Source organism: Staurois parvus, unplaced genomic scaffold (assembly GCF_062004578.1).
Source record: "Staurois parvus isolate SC_StPar_1 unplaced genomic scaffold, SC_StPar_1.0 ptg001164l, whole genome shotgun sequence".
NCBI classification, from domain to species: domain Eukaryota; kingdom Metazoa; phylum Chordata; class Amphibia; order Anura; family Ranidae; genus Staurois; species Staurois parvus.
Genome location: NW_028318960.1, coordinates 73066 through 88070, shown reverse-complemented (window position 1 = coordinate 88070; position 15005 = coordinate 73066). Strand labels below are relative to the sequence as shown.

Below are 15005 nucleotides of genomic sequence, written 5' to 3'. Positions count from 1 at the left end.
CAATGGGGTACAAGAGGAAGCTGAGGGCCCGGCTCGTTAGAGCTGACAATCTAGGAGGAAGGGTTGATTGGATCCGTCCCCCAGCCCTCCCTGATTATAATGGCCCTCAGCTGGGCTCCCCCTGCAATGGTGGCTGTGCCTGGGAGAGAACACACCACACAGGTAAGGGCCAACAAATGCTTCATTTTTGTTTGTTTGGTGTTGATTTGGTTCTCTTATTACCACCCCCCAGTTTCTGAATTCACTTCCCATACGCCATTGCCTAGAAGACTGCGTGCTGAGCCCCAACAGGGAGTGGCACCGCCTGGCACACTCACCCATAGAGATCAATGGGGCCGCAGTGCAGATGCCAGCTAAGTGCTTGGCTCACAGTTGTAGTTGCCATTTGGCAGTTTAAGGGCTTTTTTTTTTTTTCTTATCCAAAACCCATTGATAGCAGGTTATATGGTTTCCAATGGCATTGTTCACACTAGTGCAATAAGTTCAGTGCGTTCCAGAAAAAAAAAAAATGGGCTGCATATTTTTTTTATTTTTTTTTGGGGGGGGGGGGGGGGTTTTAGGTTTTTTCCTGCACTGAACTGTACTGGAACGCAGTTAAATGCATGTCTTAAGTTGTAGGGGGGGGATGATGAATGTGGGCTCTGGGGAGAGTGAATGCGGGGGTCTGGGGAGAGCGGATGTAGTGAACGCGGGGGTCTGGGGAGAGCGGATGTAGTGAACGCGGGGGTCTGGGGAGAGCGGATGTAGTGAACGCGGGGGTCTGGGGAGAGCGGATGTAGTGAACGCGGGGGTCTGGGGAGAGCGGATGTAGTGAACGCGGGGGTCTGGGGAGAGCGGATGTAGTGAACGCGGGGGTCTGGGGAGAGCGGATGTAGTGAACGCGGGGGTCTGGGGAGAGCGGATGTAGTGAACGCGGGGGGGGGGGGGGTCTGGGGAGAGCGGATGTAGGGAATACAGGGTCCGGGAAGAGCAGATGTAGTGAACATGGGGGGGTCCAAGGAGAGTGGGGGGAGAGGATATAGGGAATACAGGGTCCAGGGAGGGCGGATGTCGTGAGGGCGGGGGGTCCGGGGAGAGCGGATGTCGTGAGGGCGGGGGGTCCGGGGAGAGCGGATGTGGGGAGAGCAGATATAGGGAATACAGGGTCCGGGGAGAGCGGATGTAGTGAACATGGGGGGTCTGGGGAGAGCGGATGTAGTGAACGCGGGGGTCTGGGGAGAGCGGATGTAGTGAACGCGGGGGTCCGGGGAGAGCGGATGTAGTGAACGCGGGGGGGGGTCTGGGGAGAGCGGATATAGGGAATACAGGGTCCGGGAAGAGCAGATGTAGTGAACATGGGGGGGTCCAAGGAGAGTGGATATAGGGAATACAGGGTCCAGGGAGGGCGGATGTCGTGAGGGCGGGGGGTCCGGGGAGAGCGGATGTCGTGAGGGCGGGGGGTCCGGGGAGAGCGGATGTGGGGAGAGCAGATATAGGGAATACAGGGTCCGGGGAGCGGATGTAGTGAACATGGGGGGTCCAAGGAGAGTGGGTGTAGTGAGTGTGGGGGAAGAGGCTATAGGGAATACAGGGTCCGGGGAGAGTGGATGTCGTGAGCGTGGGGGGTCCGGGGAGAGTGGATGTCGTGAGCGTGGGGGGAGAGGATATAGTGAATGCGGGGTCCGGAGAGAGCGGATGTAGTGAACACAGGGGTTCCTAAGGAGAGCGGATGTAGTGAATGTGGGGTCCGGGGAGAGCGGATGTAGTGAATGTGGGGTCCGGGGAGAGCGGATGTAGTGAATGTGGGGTCCGGGTAGAGCGGATGTAGTGAATGTGGGGTCCGGGGAGAGCGGATGTAGTGAATGTGGGGTCCGGGGAGAGCGGATGTAGTGAATGTGGCGTCTGGGGAGAGCGGATGTAGTGAATGCAGGGTCCAGGGAGACTGGGTATAAGGAATCGAGGGTCCAGGGTTTAGGAACACAAACTGAAGTTAGAGGCTGATTGGCTCCCAGGCACAGCTGCACCAGAATTTGAGTGCTTACGTTTCAGTAAATCTCCCCCAATATGTATTGAAGAAAACTGTATAGTGAAATAACAGACTAATAATGCCAATTCTCTGGCAGCCATTCAGATCCTCAGACTTCAGCACTGAAGAGTCAGAAACTTGGAGTAAGTGTAGGGAGGGGAGGACTTTCCGCACCTGAAGTAGTTAAATATTAATGGTATCTTGGCTGTGAAGGATCGCGTGTCTTTTTGGATAGTTGCTAAAAGTTAATCGTTATAACAATTGCTAAGCCGGTCGTCTCCGCCCTGCGGTGTGTCTGGATTGAATTCTTCTACCTGTAATGCTGGTTCAGCCGGATCATTCTGCTGTATTGATCATCATCGCCGCCGTCCCTCCTGTGTAAATGGCAGGTGACTGGCTCCCTTGGCAGGAGATGAAGCCGAGGCCTTCTATAAATTCCCCGTCCTCTCTGGTTGGCGCTGGCGTTATAGAAGCACCATTGGATGGGGACATCTTAATAACATCAGGGGCCCCTCGGCAAAGTAATTCACTGAGGCCAATCCCAGCCTGCCCCAATTTGTGCGCTTACTCCTAAGAATCAATGTATAGGTATTTGATGGAATTAAATATCAGTACTTCAATCAAATCTAACTTAAACAAGAAGAGAACATGCCATAGATAAAAGACTAACCAACACGAATATCCAAACAATATAAAAAGTCAGAGCAGAGGACGATAGTTGACTGACTGCCTTACTGAAAATCTGGATTACCAACCTAGAACAAGTAGGTAGCGGCCTCTGGTTGGTTGGTAGGTAGCGGCCTCTGGTTGGTTGGTAGGTAGGTAGGTAGCGGCCTCTGGTTGGTTGGTAGGTAGCGGCCTCTGGTTGGTTGGTAGGTAGGTAGCGGCCTCTGGTTGGTTGGTAGGTAGGTAGCGGCCTCTGGTTGGTTGGTAGGTAGCGGCCTTTGACTTATTTCACATCAAAGCCAGGAAATCTGCATTTTTTTCATGAGGAGATGGTGGTTTGAAAGGTTTCTGTTCTGGAAAGGTTTAGCTGTCCCTTAATCCCTCCTAATATAAACTCCAAACCTAAACCATTCAGGTACTACTTTTTATGGGCTGATACTTTGGCGCTGCATCACCTTTGATTGCGATGACTGGTTCTGGTTTGTTGCACTACAGAAACAATAGTGCATAGTACTGCAGGGGCGCTGAGGTCCCAGTGCCTGAGGTCCCAGTGCCTGAGGTCCCAGTGCCTGAGGTCCCAGTGCCTGAGGTCCCAGTGCCTGAGGTCCCAGTGCCTGAGGTCCCAGTGCCTGAGGTCCCAGTGCCTGAGGTCCCAGTGCCTGAGGTCCCAGCTCCACCCACCTGTGTAGTATGTAAGTGGCTATAAAACAGAGTGCTGCAGGTGATCCCCACTGGTAATTGCTGGCTCTACAGACAGCCATGGTTGTCAAACATCACCAAGTCCTGTACATTCCAATGACTGCTCAGCGGTGGCCATAGCTAGCCACTTAAGGGTGCCTGAAACAGCTGCAGGAATCAACAGACTTCTTCTGCTGTCATTTGCACCGGCTCTACTCAGAATTTCTCTTTGCAAGAAAAGAAATTAAAGATCTCTCTAAATCTCCCCTTTTTTACACTCTACAAAAGACGGCTTATATTTGTATTCTGAGTGTTCTGTTCACATTTAACGGATTAGTCAACGCCTCTCGAAATTGGCTCCTCTTTGTCAGAGCTGACAGCGAAGGGGCTACAAGACATCCAAGTAATTCCACTGATCTCAGTATAGTAGGCGCAACTGGTCTAGAACAGGGATCTCCAATCTTTCTAAATAAGAATTTTTGGGGGCTGGACTGTGGCCAGTGGAGTAGTGCCCCGTTGTTGGTGTGGGTGGGAGGAATGGTGCCTCATATCATTGGGAAAGATCATGCCCCAAAGGCACAAAAAATGAATAATTTTTTTTTTACTAACCTACTATCAAAGAACAACCCCAAATAAATTCTCCTGTTCATGACAGTTGCAGTGATACCACATACATTATTTGTATCTGAAGTCGGGCCCAGAAATAATAGTACCTACAAAAACTCACCTTTTGACTCGACCATAACCCTATCCCTGCCACTGACCTAAATAAAAAAAAAAAAAGTGTGTGTGACACATACCTCAAAAAAATTAAAGTAAGACTTTTTTTTTTTTTTTTAAATCCAAGTCTAGCATCAAGTCATTGAAACTCCTGGGGTATTGGTCAGGTAAGTAGCGGAGGGGGTTGTTAATCAGTTTCAGCTGGTTTGGTGGTAATGAAATTAACAGGTGCACTAGATGGGAAACAATGAGACGACCCCCAAAACAGGAATGGTATTACAGGTGACTTTTTCTTCCCTACTTATCTTTTGACTTTTTCACTAGTGTTGCTACTGGTAGCATGAGGCCATACCTGGACCCTACAGAGGTTGCACAGGCAGTCCAACTCCTCCAGGATGGCACATCAATACGTGCCATTGCCAGAAGGTTTGTTGTGTCTCCCAGCACAGTCTCAAGAGCATGGAGGAGATTCCAGGAGACAGGCAGTTATTCTAGGAGAGCTGGACAGGGCCGTAGCAGGTCCTTAACCCATCAGCAGGACCAGTATCTGCTCCTTTGTGCAAGGAGGAACAGGATGAGCTCTACAAAATGACCGCCAGCTGGCCACTGGTGTGAATGTCTCTGACCAAACAATCAGAAACAGACTTCATGAGGGCCCGACATCCTCTAGTGGGCTCTGTGCTCACTGCCCAGCACCATAGAGCTCGATTGGCATTTGCCATTGAACACCAGGATTGGCAGGTCCACCACTGGCACCCTGTGCTTTTCACAGATGAGAGCAGGTTCCCCCTGAGCACATGTGACAGACGTGAAAGGGTCTGGAGAAGCCGTGGAGACCGTTCTGCTGCCTGTAACATGGTTCAGCATGACTGTATTGGTGGTGGGTCAGTGATGGTCTGGGGAGGCATATCCATGGAGGGACACACAGACCTCTACAGGCTAGACAATGGCACCCTGACTGCCATTAGGTATCGGGATGAAATCCTTGGACCCATTGTCAGACCCTATGCTGGTGCAGTGGGTCCTGGGTTCCTCCTGGTGCACGACAATGCCTGGCCTCATGTGGGGAGAGTATGCAGGCAGTTCCTGGAGGATGAAGGAATTGATACCATTGAATGGCCCCCACACTCAGCTGACCTAAATCCAATAGAACACCTCTGGGATGTCATGTTTCGGTCCATCCGACGCCACCAGGTTGTACCTCAGACTGTCCAGGAGCTCAGTGATGCCCTGGTCCAGATCTGGGAGGAAATCCCCCAGGATACAATCTGTCGTCTCATTAGGAGCCTCCCCCGACGTTGTCAGGCATGCATACAAGCGGGGGGGCATACAAACTACTGAGGACCATTCTGAGTTGCTGCAATGACATGTCAGCAAAATGGACTCACCTGCTGCATCATTTTTTCACTTTGATTTTCGGGGTGTCTTTGAATTCAGTCCTCTGTAGGTTGATTATCTTCTTTCCATCAAATGATGGGGCGTCCTTACATTCCTAACACATGACTGTCTATATCAGTATAGAGATCCAGCAGGAGATTCCTCCCCATTGAGATCTGATGGGTTTTCAAAGTTTTCCTTTAAGTTTCTCCTCTAGCAAGGAGAAAATGATGCATTGTATACATACAGGGTCCATTCAAGAGGAGGAACACAGGAGTGGGCTGTACAGTGACTGATCACTGGCCACTCAGAGGTTATCACAGAGGTCAAGAACTGGCCCTATGCAGCATGATTTCAGCACAAGCACAATGAGGCTACATACATGTTTATGCTCTTTAAGGTGTTAAAGGGAAAAAAAAAGCCATAGGTGTGTATGAAGGGTATATAAAGTAGGTGGATGTATAATAAAAGGCTGTAACAAGCATGCATACACCTAAAGGTAATTGTAGTTTGTTTACTCTTCTAGATCTGCTGTAAAATATTTCAGTCCTGTTTATTACAGTTGTAGCATTACTCCCTTAAGGGCTGCTGGGTTTTGAATTCCGTTCCAGCTCTCTCATCCAGTCAGTAAAACCAGTCCTTGAATTTTGGTTTTGTGTGGTTTTTGGATGGGGTCTAGGGGTATATGATATGCCCAAGGAACTGCAGAACTTGAGGGCAACCATGACCAAAAATGGAGATGGTCTCTCTTTTAAGGAGCATCTAAAGCCCCTTTGGTGTACCATCTCAGATGATTCTTCCTCTTCACCCAGCTCCCTGAGGGTATCCCTGAGCAAGGGGATGGAAGAGCTGTCAATTAAATGGTTCACAGATGAGAACCTAGTTTGGTATTACTGACCACCCTCTCACTTTATCTGGCCCAGGGGGTGTAGGAGTACTCGCACAGTCCTGTTAGCTTAGTGGGTTGGTGGCTGCCTTCGGGCCTCATGCCGGGCTGGCTCCTTCCTTGCTGCACAGGCTGTCCTCTAGGGTATGTTAAGGCATCCTCTCTGTAGGTAGGCTCCCGTCCCTGGGGCCCAGCCTTCCTCTGTCAATCCATCTTCTACCCGACGCTGACCACTGCTCCTCAGGCTCTCATATTTAAGGGTTGCCTTGATCACCATTCATGGCCTCTTGCCAGGTGATTGGCCAAGGTCCCTCAAAATATTCCAGAAAGTTCTCCAGTTTCTGTAAGGGTGGGAGAGCTCCAGAAGTGCTGACCTGTAGAACCTCCCTAGCCAGTCCTGAGGTGAACTCACTCCCAGGCTGCTGCTCAGTCACTATCTTAGAGAAGAAAAAAACAAACGTGCCACCTAAGCTAGAGGGTGTTGCACAATCAACGTTCTAAGTTGCTAGATAAATATGTATACACGATAATGACTCTATATAAGCTCATACGACTGCAGAGGAATCGGTTTCCGCCACACCGACTGCATCAGTTCTGTTTGAAGAAGGCTACAATATGGTGGCGGTGTAAACGGATAATCATCCATAATAACTAGGTTGTGCCCATCATTCAGAGTAGCCAGATCTGTGTAGAAGTCCCTGTAAATCGAGCAGGTCCGCTCAGATCCCAAGTCGGCAGCTTCCATGGTGGAAGAGCAAACTGAAAGTGAATGGGCTAAATGTAACTGTGGTGTTTGGTTACAAATAACACAATAAAAAACCGGGATGCCCTAAGCTGAATATTAGATAAATGAAGACCTAAGGGGTTCCAACCATGGTAACCCCTAATATTACAAAATAACCATAGCCGACTCACGATGTGGTGTCCTCGGAACCTACTAATGCATAAGAAGGAGAGGGATCCCTAAGGTCAAGGGGTCCCAATGAGGACAAACTGCAGCTTAAATGAAAAAACAAAATACGATCATATATTGCAGAATAAAGTTGGCACATATATAAAATATTGGCAGGTAAGACCTCACCACCACCAACAGAGAGAAATGAAGGATGGAGATGACATGGTCATCCAAGATGACACCACACGCTTGGAAGTCCCGGCACCTCAGTAGAAGTACTGTGTCTGTCGGGGGGGCGTCATGCACTAAGTAGATTGAAGGGATAGAAGAGCCATGTGAGTATATACTGAAGAACAATGAGTATACATAATATAGCATAAGTAAAGGAACAATATAGTAGCCTATATGTACTCTCCACTAAACAACTAGCCTTTTAACATGGAGTGAACCGTAACTCAATCATGATCAGGGGCGGACTGACCATTCGGGCACTGCCCGAGGGCCCGGGGTCAGTAGGGAGCCCCATGAAAGGCCGTTGGTACACTTTTTTTTTTTTTTTGTGGGCAAGGAAACGGGGACCCCCATGATCCCCTATTGCCTGGGGGCCCCATGAGTTGTCAGTCTTCCCCTGATCATGATGCTCACTATTGGAGAGACAAAAATGTGTATCTAAAATAGTTCCATAGAAGCAATAATTCCTAGATGGACAGACAAAGTGAATGGGCTAAACGTAACTGGGGTGTTGGTTACAAACCTGGTATTGGGTGGCAGCTAAACGTAGAATCTCTTATGAATGGATGCGTGCTGAATATATAGAAAAACCTGGAAATCCTTCATAACTGCAATGTGTGTGTGAATAGTAACCATATAGTTTATACAGGCAGAAAGCCTCACGGTCCTCATTCACTGCTAGTAATACGGAGTCATGTCAGAGCTTGAAAGAGGGCAAATTGTTGGAACCGCTTAGCTGGTGCCTCTGGGACTGAAGTTGGCAATTTACTTGCCGTATGGCGAGGTGCAGGATCAAAGGTTATGACGGCGTATAAAGTTCTGGGGAAACGTCGTTTGAGAACTATAAGCGCGGTCGACGCGGTCACCTGACGTGGTGCTTTGGACCCTCTGGACTTAACAGTTGCTGTACTGTGTCAACACTTTGGACTTTTAATAACTGCCCATGACTTGCTACCTGTCTGTCCTTGCTGTACGTCTAGTTGCTGCGTTGTGGACACACCTTTGCCCAAAACCCTTGTTTCTTGGAACTTCTTTGTCAGGGCAGGGGGTCTCTAAAGAAAAATGTCTGCAAGATTTTTATCCAGCCTTTTTGATGTAAGCGGGGGGCCTCTCATGGTGACCCTGATGTTAGGATGGATTCTGATGGAGACTCCCATGCAGTGGTGTATTTATCCTTTTGTGCTGCCCCAGACAACACTAGAATTGGGCACACCACCAACACCCATTGCCCCCACCCGATTCAAGAGCTTACCATAATGAAAGCAGGCAGCAGTGCACAGCCTCCTGGAGGAGCTCAGCCAGTGCCTCGCCAGGTCCCCAGCCATGCCACCACCCTCTGAAAATTTCTTCCCCCGGCAAACATGCTGTTTGCCTCGTGGTAAATGAACTGCTCCCATGTAAGCTTGTGTTATTTAGAATTCTTTGCTTTGTTTTACTGACATTTTCCTCTGCTGTTCTAAATCAACATGCTAATGAAATGTTTTAATCCCCCATTACGCCCCTATTTTAGACCCAGTAAACTCATTACTGGGCCTCTGCATGTAGGCAGGGAAGGCTGGAGGGGGGGATTTAATCCCTCTGTTCCTCCTCTTTCTAGTGTAATGTATGGAATTCCCTCCAATTACATTTATGCTTTAACTACCAAAAATTGTATATTGCACTAAATGTTTCATCCACCCTCTAAATGATTTGCTTTGTTATTTTGACAATGACTAAAGGAAAAAGTACGATGTGGGGGGGGAGTACTTTCAGGTTTAACCCAGGGGTCTCCACTTTTGTTAGGGGGGAAAAAAAAAGGTCAGTTTACGCTCCTTCAGACTTGGGTCAGTGGGAGTAGAATGCCCTGGTGTCAGTGGAAGAGTGCCCCATGAATGGTATCAATGGGAGGAAGAGTGCCCTGTTAACATCTGTGCAAGGAATGTCACCCTATTCAAGGAGGAATGGTTCCCCATCATTGGTGTCAGTGGGAGGAATGGTTCCCCATCATTGGTGTCAGTGGGAGGAATAGTGCAAAGGGTCACATCTGACCCACGGGCCGCAGTTTGGAGACGACTGGCTTAAGCAATCATCTCTTTATAGTACCTCATGGGACAGCGAGCAGGCCATAATGACTGTGGGTTATATGCCACCTATAGATGAATGGACACTGGCCGACCAATCCAACAAGTAGTCCTCCACATATAATCATTCCTACACAGGTAGTACTTTTTTGCCAGTGTCTGTAGGGTGGATAGTCACTGAACATGTGCTCTGAGAGGTCTGGATTGATGCTGAGAATCAAGGGCCTAAATCCTATCTATTTGAAAAGCTGTTGGCCAAAATGGATGGTACACAAGCCTCGCTGGATAAGGAGAGGAATACTCAAGGTTTTGCCTTTAATGCAGCTTTACGGTGCTGGACCCCACATTTTCGGAACCCTGTTTTGTTTGACCAAGGCGTTTCCAGCAGGGTGCTATATTGGTCCATGTTGGTGGCCCCCATTTTAAAGAGGGGGACTGAGCCCTTGAAGGTCTTCGGGACAAAGCCCTCAGTGATGGGTAACAGTTGGTCCCTGGCTAAAGTTCAGGGGCCTGCAGCGGGATTTGGAAGCATTCCTCTAGTATGTATGTACTCCCAATCAACCCCCCCCCACGGGTGGAAAAGCCAAAGCCACTCGGGGGGAGTACTTGTTTTTTGGCCACTTGAGGGAGTCTGTTGCAGTGAGGACTGCGTGGACACACAAGCGTTTGCACGCAGCGAGAACACATGCGCAGCAGGAAGATTAAGTCGGCCATATTACTTACATGGGATGCTGCCTGTCTACATGTGTTGCAGCCGCCACTTCCTCTACTATTACCACTGGACCCTTGAGGGATGGCCAGGACACAGGGCAGGTTCTTCTCAGGGCTCGTTCACACTTGACTAATTTCTAATGTTTGCCAAATGCCCCTATAGCTTTTGACAGGCGTTAGGTGTTTGGGGAGGGTTTGAGAAGTGTTACAAACACTTCCCAAACACCCTATGTGCGTTTTTGAGGCTTTTGATAGGCCTTTCACATGTGTGGTTTGGAGAACAGCCAAACCACACATGTGAAAGGGATCAGGAACAGCACTGCAGCAAGGAGGCAGCATTGAGTGAAATGATTATTTGCAGAGGCCTTTGATTCTGAAGAGATTGATGCTGCAAATTACCTGGAGAGGAGCCATTGGTGGAATATTAAGTCTTGAGAGATTTGGGTGCGACAAGGAGCAACATTTGGAGTGATAGGCATCTTGGAGGTTCTGTGAGGGGGATCCACAAAAGCGCTTTGATCCGCAAGGGTCGAAGTGATGAGGTGAGAGGCTAATCCAGATGGTGGTCGGATTGTCAGAATTCACATTCACCCAAAGATCCACATGATTTCTGGTTTATTTATGGTCACCAACAGTAGTCATTGGATTCGTTTTATCACTATTAATACCTATTGGACTTTGTGAGCACTGTTTGATGCATTGTTATATTGGGGTGTTCTCACTACACGAGAGGCACGTGTGATTCTATATGCACGGTATTATATATATCTATGTATATATGTAAATGTGTGTTTTACAAGCTCTCAGTTATATGAATTTATTTTTATAGATTCAATGAATCATGGGCACAAATTAATAATTAATAATAATTGATATCGCTTTCACTTTTTATTATTTTTATTTAAATTGATGTAATTTTGTGATTACACATCACCTATTAATTTATTATTTATGTGTATATGTACCTTAAGGAGTAGCGCTACATTCTTTATTGTATTTATTTAACACGATCACTGGTATATGATTTAATGTTGGCAGCTTCTCCAGGTGTGTTTTTGGTTTTTTTTATTTAGTTGATACACTTGGGAGCGCAGGAGGTTCACACCATTACTCTACCAGGAGTGTGGGGGCATCTTGGGCTATCTGCCACCAGGCGTCGGTTGCTCAGGTTTGCAAGGCTGCTACATGGTCTTCGGTTCACACATTCACAAGGTTCTACCAGGTGGATGTCAGAGTCATGGAGGATTCTGCCTTTGGCTGCAGTATTTTGTGAACAGCTGAGTAGTTCGTTTTTTGAGATGTTGGCAGTGGTTATTGTGATGTCACCCCTCAAGGTTTTATTGCTTTGGGATATCCCACATAGTCATTATGGCCTGATCTGTGTAATGTGATGTACGATAAAGAAAATTTAGGATTTTTTTTTTTTTTCTACACGCTTACCTGTAAAATCCATTTAAGAGTACACCATGGGACACAGAGGTCCCTACCCTCTTCTGGATTTTCATTGCTTGCTACAAAAACTGAGTTCCTTCTGTGAAGGAGGGGTTATATGGGGGAGTACTTCCTTTTTGATTGGTTGGCCAGAGTCCATTCACCTATAGGTGGCATATAACCCACATAGTCATTATTATGGCCTGCTCTGTGTCCTGTGATGTGTTCCAAGAAATGGATTTTTACAGGTAAGTATGTCAAATTTTTTATTTGCATTTATTTATTTATTTTTGCATGTTGGTTCTTCATGGCCTGCTAAACTAGAGATTATATATGCCTTTTGCCTTTTAGTTTGAGGTCTCAAAACAGGAACACCTTTTTTAGTAGAGTTGGGACGTATGTAGTAAGAGGTCAGTTCTCTCTACATTTAAAACTGGAGTCAATCCTTGTCAGATTGCTTTCTGTATTTGTGGTTTAGCAGAGGCCCACTTACATTCACATTTAATATTTTGGCTTCTCTACAGCATGGCATCTGGTAACATGAAAGGTGACCTCAACTGCTGCATCTGCCTGGAGGTTTATAGGGATCCTGCAACTCTGATGTGTGGACACAGTTTCTGCCTGGCATGTATCCATCATCTACTTGGTGAACAGGATGTGACTGGAGTTTATACCTGTCCACAATGCAGGAAACGATTTTTGTCCAGACCAGCACCTAGTAAGAACATCGCCCTCAGTAACATAGCGGAGAGATTCCATACTCCTCCAGGAAAGGACAGGAACACCATCTTCTGTACATACTGCGACTTCTCTGTTCCAGCTGTGAAGTCTTGTCAGCAGTGTGAGACCTCCATGTGTGAATATCACCTGAGGAAACACGATGAGACGGTGGAGCACACTTTACTGCCACCAACAGCTGAGCTGTCAAAAGGAAGGTGTCCTTTACATGGGAAGATTATGGAATTTTATTGCATAAAGGACTCCGTGTGTGTCTGTGTATCCTGCAGGTTGGATGGTGAACACAAAGGACACCAGGTGGAGTTGCTGGAGGAGGCCTCCAAGAAGAAACTGAGACCTTTGCTGGAGAAGGTGACTTTGGAGCACAAAAAGGCTGAAATGAGAGTTCAGAGTCTAAAGGAGCGAAGAACAAGAGCGCAAGAGCTAGTGGCCACAGTCACTGCCAACATTGGCAACATCAAGAAGCATGTGGAGGATCTGGAGAAAGTGGTCCTCAGTGAGGTCTTCAGATGGGAAACGAAAGTTGCACAATTGGTCTCTGATCAGATTCAAAAGCTGGAAATGAAGGAGGATCAGCTCTCGAGGAAGCTAAGTCACTTTAAGGAGCTGCAAGACTTTGCCCACCCGCTAAGTGTCCTACAAAACCAGGGACTAGACAAAGACTTGCACGACAGCCAGGGGATACTGAGCAATGACCCTGAATTTCCTGATTTCCAGGAGGATTTGATCTCAAGCATATTACACAAATTATTAGACAAGGTGACCTCTGCAAAGATACAAATAAGAAAACCTGCAGATATATTACTGGATGCCAACACAGCTGCCATAAATCTTGCAATATCGAACAATTTAAAATCTGCCTCCAAGATAGAGCTAAATTGGAGCTTTCCAGAAACTCCAGAGAGAATTCGGCACTGTGGGGTTTTAAGTTGCAGCAGCTTCTCCTCTTGGCGGCATTACTGGGAGGTGGACACAAGCCAATCAGATAGCTGGAGAGTTGGAATGTGCTACCCCTCCATCAACAGGAAAAAGCCTATTGGACAAGGGAGAGACTCCTGGTGCTTGCGGAGGTGGAAGGATAAATATAACATGGTACACGACAGTCACCATTTCCTTTTACCAGACAAGCCTTCCAGCCATAAATTTCTCATCTATCTAGATTATGAAGCTGGGCAGCTCTCCTTTTATGAGGTGGGAAACTCCATGAGACTATTGCACACCTTCACAACCACCTTCTCTGAGCCCCTTCATGCTGTGCTTGGAGTCTTTCAAGGGTCCATTAGAATTGGAAACTAAGAGTGCGGTCACCAAATCTGTAACTAAAGTGACTAATGTGTAGATCAGCCATAACTTTAGTTGACCTAGTTTGGGTTTCCATATTAAAGCAGATCTTGAAGCATTTTGTCCCAGACACCATTTTCAGCTTTTAGATAGAATGGGGAGGTGTAAGTAAAAGGTTCTGTCAGACTTGTGTTGCTGGCTGACTTTTTTCATTGTGGGAGACTTCTCACTCTTGTCCTCTGGGCACACCATGAACAAGGGGAAATCTCCCCAACAAGGATATATAGCAATAAAAAGCTGACTGATGCTGACCCTTCCAACCACTCCTAATTTTTAAAACGTTTGCTGGAGTGCTGCTATGGTGCAAATCCGAGCGGTTAAATAAAGCAACCCCTATCACCAGCAGGTCACTTTTAAAAGAAGCCCAGCCCTGTAAAAGAGGCCCATCTTGCAGGCTTGTTTTTTTTTTTTGACCCAACTGCTGCATGTGTGTTCCAAGGTTCTGCATTGGTGAATTCTCACTCTTCCAACCACATGCCATGGGTTCTGTCCACCAGCTTCACCAAGGACATAAAAGCCAAATGGAGAAACCGTTGCATGTGGCAGGTATTCAACCCACCTGGGAAGGGTTTAATAGTTGCATCATCTATGGAGCCGGTTTGAAGACATGAGCTGCCAGAAAGCTTGACTTTTCTACAGGGCTGGTTTTCCATTAAAAGTGTCCTTGTGGTCACTTTAAATGTCAGCTAATTTTGGCAAATTCTTTTGTCCTGCTAGGTTCTACCCTTTCTGTGCCACTGGGAGCTCCTCGGATTCTGCCTAGGGGGAGATAGGCAGAAGTGCCTTATTTACCAATAAAATGTATGGCGCCTAAAAGATCAACCAGCATCACTAGATATTGGTAAGGTACCTTTTCAATTGCAAATAATGACATTGAGGAAGTCTCTATTGGCTTGCAGGGAATGGAGCTTGGAGGAAATGTTATGGGCTTCATTTTCTAAGCTATTATGTGGGGTTAACATGACTATCTTTTCACATTTTATAGCTTGGTGAGTTCAGATTTATGACCAAAGCAACCAATGTTCAAACATCAAAGACCCAAATATATAATTTCTCATTGGTTGCTCTGAGTTTCCATACTGTGCCATTGAAAGACTAAATGTTACAGAACATCCAAGAACCTAGCCTAGATAAAGAAAACTTGAATATCTCACTTTTTATTAAAAAAAAAAAAAATTGTGGCCTTCCACTTCCTATTGTCTGACTGTTAGACTGAGGCTCAAACTATAAATGTAGTTCCAATGAAAGGTGCAGTAGCTGGCCAAT

General features: G+C 47.0%; 1 protein-coding gene across 1 annotated transcript; it reads left to right on the top strand.

Moving 5' to 3' along the window:
• The first annotated feature begins 12185 nt into the window (after positions 1-12185).
• Positions 12186-13694, top strand: LOC149439022 (E3 ubiquitin/ISG15 ligase TRIM25-like). Its single transcript, XM_089659566.1, has one exon. The coding sequence runs from the start codon at positions 12186-12188 to the stop codon at positions 13692-13694; it is 1509 nt and encodes a 502-aa protein (XP_089515692.1).
• Positions 13695-15005: the final 1311 nt, after the last annotated feature.